This window comes from Berghia stephanieae, chromosome 3, assembly GCF_034508935.2.
Source record: "Berghia stephanieae isolate SIO BIC M18660-M18661 chromosome 3, UCSD_Bste_1.3, whole genome shotgun sequence".
NCBI classification, from domain to species: Eukaryota; Metazoa; Mollusca; class Gastropoda; order Nudibranchia; family Aeolidiidae; genus Berghia; species Berghia stephanieae.
The window spans coordinates 94,643,853-94,655,899 of record NC_088362.1 but is presented as its reverse complement, the minus strand read 5'-3'; the positions used below and the strand labels follow the sequence as shown (position 1 = coordinate 94,655,899).

The window sequence follows — 12,047 nt, the reverse complement described above, 5'->3', positions numbered from 1 at the left end:
CATGGGTGTACCCGACTTGTAGTCAATCTCCAAAACTAGAGCCTCCGGATTGGAAGGGAGGTAACAACCTTGTTGGAGTTTGACCTTGGCCAAAGCCTCCAGGCATGCTTGCTTTCTCTCCTTCCCTTTTGGGAAGGGTCTAGGTTGGCAAGGAATGAAATTGGGTTAAAGTATTTTGTGATTAATAAAGGATTTTATGCCATTTTGATGGCAACAATCTCTATTGCTGTCTTGAGTACTATGTATTTTTGTTTATGCATCTTTTACTCTCTCTCTCTCTCTCTCTCTCTCTCTCTCTCTCTCTCTCTCTCTCTCTCTCTCTCTCTCTCTCTCTCACACACACACACACACATACACACAGACTATATGATTTTCTCCATGCTCCTACCCAGATATACATCCTCTTTCCCCAAACTGAATGAATATATTCTTTAAATTCGCAACTTCATGCCTGAAAAGTAAACATGGGTAGTTTTAAGATTCTAAATATAGAGTGATAGCTCGATTGATGGAGCACTAAATTACAATCTTATCATGTTGTAACTTCATAACTGAAGATATACATGACATGGGTGTGAGTTTGGAAAGGGACGTTTACCAGGTTAAAAAAAATTATACCCTTCCACCATGGCATCATAAGATACTGTCACCTGGGCATCCATCAACCAGGATGTCAGATGTCAACAGGAATCAACCATGTTGTCCAAGTGAGCAAACTGGGGGTTAACAATCTTGCCCAAGGAAAAAAACGAAAGTACCTGAAGCGGGGCTCAAACCCTGGACCTTCCGGATCACAGTGCAATGCCTTAACCACTCGGCCACTTGGCTTCCAGGTTAAGACTCTAAAAAATTGATAATACATTCCTGGTATTTTGTCTACGACATTTGCTAAGAAAAAGCAACCTGATTTCAGATCTAAGTAGAGTACATCAGAGGTAGGGGGGAGGGGTTACTGAACCCTTTAATCAATCAGTGAACAGGTGACTGGATCTCTTAATTCTGAGAGGGAAAACATAAAACCATCCTCTGTAAAATGTCCTCCACTACTGTACAAAACCTAGAATGAACTACAGATTTTATGGATCTTTTGCATGTGAAGCAACTGACCGAATTTGTCCTGATATATTGGTGATTTCTCCAAAGAACTCAAACTCCCTTTGGTAAAATTTGAGAGCTGTCCCAGACAGCTGCTGAGAAATTTTGGCAATCATTTCTTCCAGCTTTTCCCCAATTTGTTCTGATGAAAAGACAACGAAGACAAAAGAACTTTGTTCAAATTGTGTTATTTTGTAAAAACAAACAAAACAAATTGTTGAAATAATAACATTCAGAATAAATTGACAAATGTTAAGTTGACAAAATACTATTCACTGTTTGTGACAACCAGGCAGATAAATTCTTCATGTCAATCCGACAAAGTTGATCCATGTACCACACGTGGAGCACAGCAATTTTTAAAAACCCCTTTGCAACATCAACATTGCTTTGGTATTTTTCATTGTTATTATCGAATTAGATTTAGCCTTTTTCACATTCAAATGAAAAATTTAGTATATAGTATTAGTATTTTCATATTTATTTTTAACAAAAATTTGTCATTGTCCATGCTTATTTTAAAAACTGATTTAACATTTTTAAGGATTATACCTTCACTGACTTAGCATTTTTCAAATTCATTTTTCAACTTATACTGAATACTGTACTTCTTTTCTCGGAGACTGATTAAGAGGTTTTTCAACAACAGTGATTCAGTATTTTCATTTTTTATTTTCATACTTTTAAAAAAGTTAAAAAAAAAAAGAAGACAGAGTCCAAGTTGTGGTTCAAGTCCATACCGTCTTTGTGTGTGGCTTCCTCATCATGAAATATGTTGGTCTTCATGTTCCACAAGAGTTGATGGGCCAAAAGCTGGGATTTCCGGGCTGCCCATATGATGAACTCAGTGATGTAACCCATCTGGTAAGGTCAACAAGGAATTGTATTGATTCATTTCCTAACTTGTCCTATTTCTCTAAACTTTTGAGAACAAAAGTCTCTCTCTCTCTCTCTCTCTCTCTCTCTCTCTCTCTCTCTCTCTCTCTCTCTCTCTCTCTCTACCTCCTCTCCCCTCTCTATCTGTTTCTCTTCTCCAATGTGTAATTTCTACTGAGATGCTACCAAAGTCAAATGTGACTTTCAATTTCAACTCTTGTCACAAGTCTTTGATCACAGTGACTGACCACGGAGCACAGGGAGATAGAGATAGACAGATTCATTCACAATGGGAAAACAAAGGTTGTATTTTAATTCAATCTTTATTGTGAAAATGTGGTTCCTTTTGACTAATTAAAAATAAATGCCTTTACATAGCTTTTATAAGCAGTAAACTCCATGATTCAGGTGCTCAACAATTTACAAAGGACAAGACAAGTAGCCTGTTAAGCAGGCAACGGTTTAATATTTCAAACAAAGACAACATTCCTCTTTTTTATCAGGAGACCTACAAATTAAATGTATATTTCCTAAGAACGAGTAAAATTTGTGCTCACATGTCCAAGACCTTACTTCTATCTACTATAACACTCAGCAATCACCAGTACAACCATCGTGACTGTCATGACGTAAATGATCCTTAAGTCTTGTCAACATTCAAGGCATTCCTAGTGATTCAACTAACCATCTCCCTCTATTCCATCGTTGCACATAAATACAAACAGACCAAAAAAAAAAAAAAGAAATAAAAAAAAAGAAAAGAAAAAAGAAAGCACCAATCCTCCTCTTCTATCAGCATCATCCGTGATTGGACAAACCAACATCCCACACATTCCTGTTTGAGAAACTAACCTTGTATTTCTTTTCATTCTATTTGACCTAATTGCCATCTATGATTACTTTTGATAACCTTCAAAACATTTCCTGGACGATTCTGTAATGACAGAGATTTTAACGACAGACTATAACAAAGTAACATGTAACAAGACAGCACTCATTACTCACCGGGTCATATCTCAACGCCTGTACAATCTGGGGAATGTAGAACAGCAGCACTTCCTATTGAAAAAAAAAAGACTTACTTAACAGTTTTCAAGTTTCAATTTTTATTATTTTAAACATTAACAATTCACTTAATATCTGATGCTCTCTCTCTCACACATTCACACACACTCTCTCTCTCTCCTCTCTCTCTCACACACACACACACTCTCTCTCTCTCTCTCATCAAGAAAAGTTTTGTCTTTCACATTGGATACCACGATTATCTCACAGTCACGACGTGATTCTTCATTTGTAACCCAATTCAGAATTGGGGTATGAGGTAGAGCTCCCAGTTTTCATTCCCTATGATGGAACCAACACTACATCGATACCATCATCTGTCATCGACCAAAACAACACAGATCGACAACTCAACATTCACTTCGACCATTCCCAGTCTTGTTCAATGTACACTGCTGCTATTGATATCATTGTGGTATACGTTTTATATACGTAACTTTTATGTATATATTTGTAACATGCTTTGAGCATCACATAGTGATGAAAATGCGCGATATAAATGCCATGTATTATTATCATTATTATTATGACAACACAGAGCTACCTGAAAAGGAACTGAAACAGTATTACACTACATGGAAACAACAAACTTTTTCTGATTTGTCTGGCTTTGTATCTAAAACCTTTCATATATCTGTATTAGTTCTTACCGGTGGTTGAGCTCTGAGTACCTTGATGGCGTACTGAGCTGTGAGTGGGTGAGGCGGATACTGACGTGAGAAATAAGACAGGGCTAGGACTGGAGATACATTGGACCATGTCACAATATGGGAAAGCTGGAAAAACAAAGAGAAAATACTCAACATATATTTGTAGTCCTTAAGAGCCGTAAGACCATGGTCCTGAAGTTTACTTAGTCTCTGAGAAGGTAGGACTTGCAGTGGGTCTTGAGTTGTTCAAAAACAATTATTGTAACTCCTTACAGTTGCCAGGTGAACATTTGAAAAAAATTCAGTTACTACAAAATTCTGCATCTCGAGGTGTATTGCCATTTAACAACCTTGTACTGGTTTCCTAAGCATGAATTGAGTACAAGGTCTTTACAACTTTTTAAATGTCTAAATATTCTTGCCCCCCCCCCCCCCCCCCCCCCCCCCCACACACACACACACCCACTTATCAATTCTCATTCAAAGAGAGACAAATTACTGTCTCCTAAAATCTCCCAGCAAATCTGTACGGTTAAAAATACAAATAAAAAATCCCAAAACATTTTTGATGATAGCTCGTTTATTGCCTAAAAATATGTAAATCCATATCCAGCCAAATCAGAGAGAAAGAAATAATGTCATCTTTTTAAGTATCGGTTAAAAACATTCTTGTTCGAGCACTACGTTAGGTCAAGGTTGATCTGTTCTACTCAAAGTGTTAAGACTGCTGTGATTTTCCACACATCTTAAAGTTTTAACAGCCTTTCAAAATTTTTGATTTATAATAGTTTATGTCCATATTTGATAAGCAAATGTATAGTTTTCTTCACTGAAATTTATATGACAGAGACTTGTGGCCAGTTTGAGAAAAAGGGGAATTGCTACTGGTCTCTTCCCATTGTATGAGAATCTCTTATGGGTTTTTCAATGACTACATATGAAAATGGAGTAAAAGTAAACGTTTTCCAATAAAATTTTTAAAGAGTATGATATCATTGTTCAGCCTAAAAACGAATTATCAACAAGGATAAAGTCATATGAAACCACCTACCTCAGGGGCGTCATTTTCCACACTATTTGCTGTGACCAGAAAACTGACAGTCTCTGGAATGTGTGAAACACGACCAGGGTTGATACACACCAGGCGTGTTATTTCTTTCTTCAACGTCTCACAGCTTCTAAATCTGTTATGGTATGTTGTGAAAATTTCCTTATATTAATCGCATAATCCAAATTTTTGTCTGCAAATTCTTAAGTGTTTAAAAATACACATCTATTCATATTTTTGTTGATAAATGTTTATGCTCCATCTTAAAAATCAAATAATTTTCAATGCAACACAATGTCAAAACAAAAAGTATCACCTAAAGGGTAAGTAGACAGCCAGAGAAGGGGACAAAGTCTCACCTAAAGGGTAAGTAGACAGCCAGAGAAGGGGACAAAGTCTTACCTAAAGGGTAAGTAGACAGTCTGAGAAGGGGACAAAGTCTTACCTAAAGGGTAAGTAAACAGCGAGACAAGGGGACAAAGTCTCAGCTAAAGGGTAAGTAGACAGCCAGAGAAGGGGACAAAGTCTCACCTAAAGGGTAAGTAGACAGCCAGAGAAGGGGACAAAGTCTCACCTAAAGGGTAAGTAGACAGCCAGAGAGGGGACAAAGTCTCACCTAAAGGGTAAGTAGACAGCCAGAGAAGGGGACAAAGTCTTACCTAAAGGGTAAGTAGACAGCCAGAGAAGGGGACAAAGTCTCACCTAAAGGTTAAGTAGACAGCCAGAGAAGGGGACAAAGTCTCACCTAAAGGGTAAGTAGACAGCCAGAGAAGGGGACAAAGTCTCACCTAAAGGGTAAGTAGACAGCCAGAGAAGGGGACAAAGTCTTACCTAAAGGGTAAGTAGACAGCCAGAGAAGGGGACAAAGTCTCACCTAAAGGGTAAGTAGACAGCCAGAGAAGGGGACAAAGTCTCACCTAAAGGGTAAGTAGACAGCCAGAGAAGGGGCAAAGTCTCACCTAAAGGGTAAGTAGACAGCCAGAGAAGGGGACAAAGTCTTACCTAAAGGGTAAGTAGACAGCCAGAGAAGGGGACAAAGTCTCACCTAAAGGGTAAGTAGACAGCCAGAGAAGGGGACAACTCCCATGAAAAGTTGGCAATGTCCCTCCACTGTCTGTCAGTTAGATTGTGCCTGGCCCAGGTGTAAATCAACTCCTCTCCCTCTAGTTTTTGGTCTGGATTCTCGAGAGGGTTGTACCAGGTAATCAATGTATCCACAGCATTAGCCTGGAGATGAAAAAGACGATGACCAATCAAATTTCCAAATTTGTCTTCTGGATTCAATTTAGAAAAGTTGGTGATGGACATACTCGACTGGAACATCTCTCCTCTTGAGAATGGGACCAAGACTACCTTCGGTTTATTCTCTGTTTACTCATATATATATATATATATTATCATATATATAATATATATATATATATATATATATATATATATATATATATATATATATATATATATATATATGTGTGTGTGTGTGTGTGTGCGTGTGTGTGTGTGTGTATATTTACTTATCTATGTATTTATTTTTGGAAATTTACAATGAATGTCTCTCAAGACGTGGATTAATTTAATACAAAAAAAGCCTTGATGTACAAACACCATTCATAAGCAATAATGATAATATAACTAAGTAAAGACGACTGCATGTCGTGTAAACAGCCAAATAAAGTCTTATATTTGAATGATAATTTACCAAACTTGTACGTACTTACCACAAGACACAGAATAATGTTTCTCTTCCTGATGTAATCCTTGACCAGATTCGTCTCAGTCACTTGGCCCTTTCTAGCTGTACCTGCAATTATTTATAGAAACTTTACTTTCTAGCCATATTATGTTTCTGTTCTTTTTCTTTTTTTCTTTTTTGAGTGAAAAAGGGTGTGAGTTTTAAACTTTTCTTGTAATCTTTAAAAAAATGTTTTTACCCAATCTTTGATTTTATTCCTAACTCTTTCTCCTCTCCCTTATTTTTTTAGGTGCTTTAATCATTTTTGTTTTCAATACCTTGACAATCCCGTGCCCCAACTTGCCATGTAGTTTCTATGATGCGGTTTCTAATTTTTAAAAGCTCCAATATGCCTTCTCCCCATCCACCATTGATGATTTGGGAGATAACTCGACAATAATGAATGTTGTAGAATAATGACATTGATACACTTGAAAAAAATACAACACACAAAACATTTATTTTTCAAACCACACATCTGAGCGCTTCCTCAGAACACGATATACCAGCCAATGCTTAAGCAAAACCTTTCCAGGATAGAGGGAGATAGAAGAGACCCTACCAGTAGCCCAGCCAACCATCTGTATAACGATACCTGCCTACTTGAATATTTCAAAATCAGTAACCAACACAAAATTCAACAGTAATAAATGGTAAAATTTCTGTAATATTAAACAAATAAAATATGTTACATACAAACTGTTATACATAAAATTTTTGTGTCGAGTTGGTAACGTCACATATCCCATGCAAACAACGCAGCTAGGCCGAGAGGGCATCAAAGTTTTATTGTGGCATGCGGGTGATCCTTTTGCTGTTGTTAATGGCCATCATGACGAGAAAACAACTACATAGCAATATCATGGGCATAAAACGGAGTGGTAGCCTTTATAGCCAGAAGAGAATTTTTTTTTCTCTCTTCACAACATGGTAATTTAGGAAAATTAATTATTTTCTCTAACACCGCAATCAAATTGCTGTGAAATCAAAATCAGTAATGTTTCTCCCAGTTCCATAAGTCCGTAATTGTCACCAAATTTCCCTATCAATAAAGTTGAACAGAAAAAAAGGCAGGCATGACTTAATTACAGTTTGCATGAATAATAATCTACTGGTAATAGGTAAGATGATGACCATGATGATGTTGAAGATAACGATATGACATCCTCTAATCTAAAACTTCACATCAAATGAGTTGTACCATTTCATGCATTTAAAATCACCGTCTCTGCGTAACCCCAAAACACAGGTAACATGATATGTTTAATTTACTCCTAATGTTAAGAGTTTTATCGGTGATTGCAACACATCATTAAGTGCAAATCAACGTCAAGTTAAAGATGATACACACACAAGATAAAGGATAGTTACTCATGGTGTCCTCGAACTCATTCGAATGTCTTGAATTTTTTCCCTATTATTCCTTGTTATCATTCCATTCCTTCCTCAAACTTATTTCAACCTATAACACGGATTCCTCCAACTAATTTCACCCAGCCAATGTAATAAAAAAGAAAAGAAAAGAAGATTAATTTTAGGTTTCTTTTCAATGTGACCGGTGATTTCTGCCATGGATGAATTAGTGACATTGAAAGTTATGTATGTGTGTATCTGTCTGCACTTCAAGTGTGTGTATACAACATTGAAAGTTATGTATGTGTGTATCTTGTCTGCACTTCAAGTGTGTGTATACAACATTGAAAGTTATGTATGTGTGTATCTGTCTGCACTTCAAGTGTGTGTATACAATATGACAGCCACTCACACACTCTATAATTGACACCTCTCTGCTTATCCTCATCACTTTGCCATTCATTCTAATTTCAATACCACGGGCCATGATTTTGATAATGGTTGGCTACGACGGTAAATGGATATGCTGTGATCCTGCATCCCCTCTCAAACAGACACACACCAATTTCATGTCACATGTCATGTCTGTGGCTCAGTGATACAATCCGTGTCTTGTATTAAAATCGATGCTGAACGAGGTCTGTGACTGGATGGGTGAAAATGAATCGTAAACTTTGGCCCCAGCATTATGTCCTTGGATGAGACATTTAACATACATTACCCCAATCAACGAGGGAATCAATGAGTACAGGTCTTTAGGCAGTGACGGATATTGTAAAAGTGGTTGTAAAAAGAAGGTACCTTGACAAGTAACTGGCAGAGTTTGAAATGGAAAAGTCGTTCCATATGGCCAGCTGGGGCTATCGTAAAAAACCCATGGAAACTGTGCTATGAAATTAGTCAAACTTTCATTTTAAAAAAGCATTATAAATAATCAAAGGGGTTGACAACAATAAATTCTATAACAATTGCATAGATTGACAATGTCACATATATATATATATATATATATATATATACACAGAGATTTGTTACATGAGTTTACACGAAGAACTGTGACACTTGAGTAAAGTAAAGGGTCTTGAATTTAAATAAAAAGGATGTGTTTAAAGAAAAAACAAAAATAAAACAGACACTCATCAACAACAACTTGACCATAAAAAAAGGAGGGGAAAGGGGGGGGGGGGGGGGGAAGGGAGGGATTAACAAATGTGTTAGGAATTCATTTTAATATTAGATTACATTACATATGAACATTATCTCATTATAAATCAGAGCAAGCATAACTATATTTTACTTATTATAAAACAGTCCCATGCATAACCGAAGGAGACAATTAAAAAAAACAACCCAAAACATGGTCACATCATTAGATTGAATGTTATGAGATAAATAGATAAATACTAGCAATAATGTTTATCTTCAATTGTTACATTGTAACAAAATGTGTCCAAATTTTTAACATGATGCGATATTACTTGGAGTATGACCAACAAGTCCACATATCCAACATGTTACATTGATTAGACAGTGTGGCAAAATTTCCAATATAATGTAACAGATTGGATTAAGCCCAAATTTCCAATATAATATAACAGATTGGAGTACGTCCAAATTTCCAATATAATGTAACAGATTGGATTAAGCCCAAATCTCCAATATAATGTAAGATTGGATTAAGCCCAAATTTCCAATATGATGTAACAGATTGGATTAAGCCCAAACCTCCAATATAATGTAACATTTTGGATTAAGCCCAAATTTCCAATATTATGTAACAGATTGGATTAAGCCCAAATCTCCAATATAATGTAACAGATTGGATTACGTCCAAATTTCCAATATTATGTAACAGATTGGATTAAGCCCAAATCTCCAATATAATGTAACAGATTGGATTAAGGCCAAATTTCCAATATCATGTAACAGATTGGATTAAGCCCAAATCTCCAATATAATGTAACAGATTGGATTACGTCCAAATTTCCAATATAATGTAACAGATTGGATTAAGCCCAAATCTCCAATATAATGTAACAGATTGGATTAAGCCCAAATTTCCAATATTATGTAACAGATTGGATTACGTCCAAATTTCCAATATAATGTTGGATTACGTCCAAATTTCCAATATAATGTTGGATTGTGTCCAAATTTCCAATATAATGTTGGATTGCGTCCAAATTTCCAAAACAATGTAACATTGAGTGGATTGTGCCAAATACTAAAGAACGATGACGATGATGATGATGGAATTCCCAACACTCTGTTCCAATGATTGGACAAAATACCCACATGTCCAACACACAAATCTACTGTACAAGGATAAACCAGATCTGGGGCTGTGCCACAAGGTTTTAGTCAATCTAAACCAATTCCAACAAAAAAAAAAAAATGAAACAAAAAAATGGGAGACCGTGCTTGAAAATAAAACAACAATATCAAATGAAGGATCTTTGACGTATCGACAAACTCATGCTTGAGTTACTTGCCCAAGGGAATGTCCTTTGTTTCAAAATGGCCGTGAATTCCATACACCACTGAGTGTCTTTGACCACCAACCCCTACGACTATGGGATGAGACAACAACTTATCAATCCTGTGTCATTTGAAATGTAATCACATACTAAACATATTAAGAATATAAAAAAATATGCTAATACCTATTGAAATTTTTAAAAACATAGAATTATCGTCGTGAAATAAAACAACCATAGAATTATCGTCGTGAAATAAAACAAACCATAGAATTATCGTCATGAAAGTGAAAGTAGAAAAGCTGTGACTGATACACTGCCAGAATAAGTACTTTTTTGTTTCTTGTATTGGTTTAAAAAGACTAAAACAATTTGTTTGAATGAAAAATGTTTTTTCTACCAACTTAATAATGAAAATCATTTATACTGCACCTATTCAATATCATAACAGCTTGCCTAATCTGTGTATTGTCACAAATGTACATGCATGCCAAGAACATCAGAAGTTCAGACTAAGCTAATTGATTTTTTTTAGTATATTTAATCTTTAAAAATTAATTTGGAAAGAATTTTTAAACGAGAAAACAACATGACCAGAGCAACTAGCAACTTTTGGAGAATTTTTTACTTAATCTGGCATTGCATCATAAACATCTTTTCAAATATTTCTCTCGAATCTGGGATCGTTCTCCCATTTTCCAGTCCTACCATCAGTCACTGGGTGAAAAACTGGTAGGCCTGACAGCATAAGACAATGGCATACGCACAAGGGCCAAAGTATCAACGTTCTCTGATATAAAAAGTCTGAAATGTGGGATGTAAATTTTGAAACATTTCGGCCACTTACACGGACATGATACCAATATTTTTCATTTTGGCATGACAGTTTTTACTTTAACTTTATATGAATTAAGATGACCCTGAATTTGTCAAAAATTCTTAAATCTGAGCCTGATTTAACGACACAGGAACACAAACTTCTCTCTCAATGCCTTGGGTTTTAAAAAAATTCATGAGTTGAGAATCATCTTAATTTACCAATGGTTACAGAAAAAAAAATCTGACCGAAACACAAAAATATGTTATGTCAGTGTGCTTGATAGCATGTTTTTGGCAGCGACAAGTCAAAAGTGAATTTGATTTATAGTGGTAGATGCAGTACCAAAAATAGATATATACACATTCAATCCAAAAAAAATATCCAAAACATGCAGAACGAAAGCAGCAAAATGTATCTAAGAATGCTTCCAATTTTCATAAATGGACACAAACTGATAGTTTAAAAAAAACAAACCAAAAAAAAACCAAAAACAAAACTTAACATTACACACAAAAATTTTTTAACCACAATCTTGTACTAAAAAGCAAAAACTTTAGAAAGAAAAACTAAACAGAACATATGAAACCCACTAACAGTTAAAAACAAAATATAAACAAAAGAACCCTATCATTCAAATAAATTCTATAAAATGTACATTGATTGTAAGATGGAGAATGTGAAGCATCTATTTTATTCAAGGACTGTTAAGTTTTATACAGCAAGACATGTAGGTTTAATTTTTGGGAATCCAACACCTGAATGACATTTAAGAAGTCACTGATTGGGAGGAATACATGGTGTGTCCATGAAATGATCAGTGGATCACAAAACCCTAAATTAAAACTTGGCACTGGATTCAAAAGACAAATGGAGTGAGACTAATTACTAATTGAGACACATTTTCCACGCTAGATCACTCCTTTCTCAAGTG

The 12,047-nt window shown here is 35.6% G+C and overlaps 1 protein-coding gene across 6 annotated transcripts in view; it reads right to left on the bottom strand.

Moving 5' to 3' along the window:
* Positions 1-12,047, bottom strand: part of LOC144968879 (phosphatidylinositol 4-kinase alpha-like) — a 110,597-nt gene that overhangs the window by 10,699 nt on the left and 87,851 nt on the right. For 4 of the 6 annotated variants that reach the window (XM_078907695.1, XM_078907697.1, XM_078907698.1 and 1 more), the window contains 8 exons: positions 6,453-6,535; positions 5,780-5,961; positions 4,738-4,870; positions 3,687-3,812; positions 2,977-3,030; positions 1,836-1,956; positions 1,108-1,237; positions 1-139 (listed from right to left, as the gene is read on the bottom strand). The exon at positions 1-139 is cut by the window's left edge and continues 5 nt beyond it. In XM_078907695.1, coding sequence (XP_078763821.1) covers positions 1-139; positions 1,108-1,237; positions 1,836-1,956; positions 2,977-3,030; positions 3,687-3,812; positions 4,738-4,870; positions 5,780-5,961; positions 6,453-6,535 — 968 coding nt within the window. Of the gene's footprint in view, positions 140-1,107; positions 1,238-1,835; positions 1,957-2,976; positions 3,031-3,686; positions 3,813-4,737; positions 4,871-5,779; positions 5,962-6,452; positions 6,536-10,311; positions 10,390-12,047 lie in introns of all 6 variants that reach the window. The other 2 variants (XM_078907694.1, XM_078907696.1) reach the window with 1 other exon arrangement.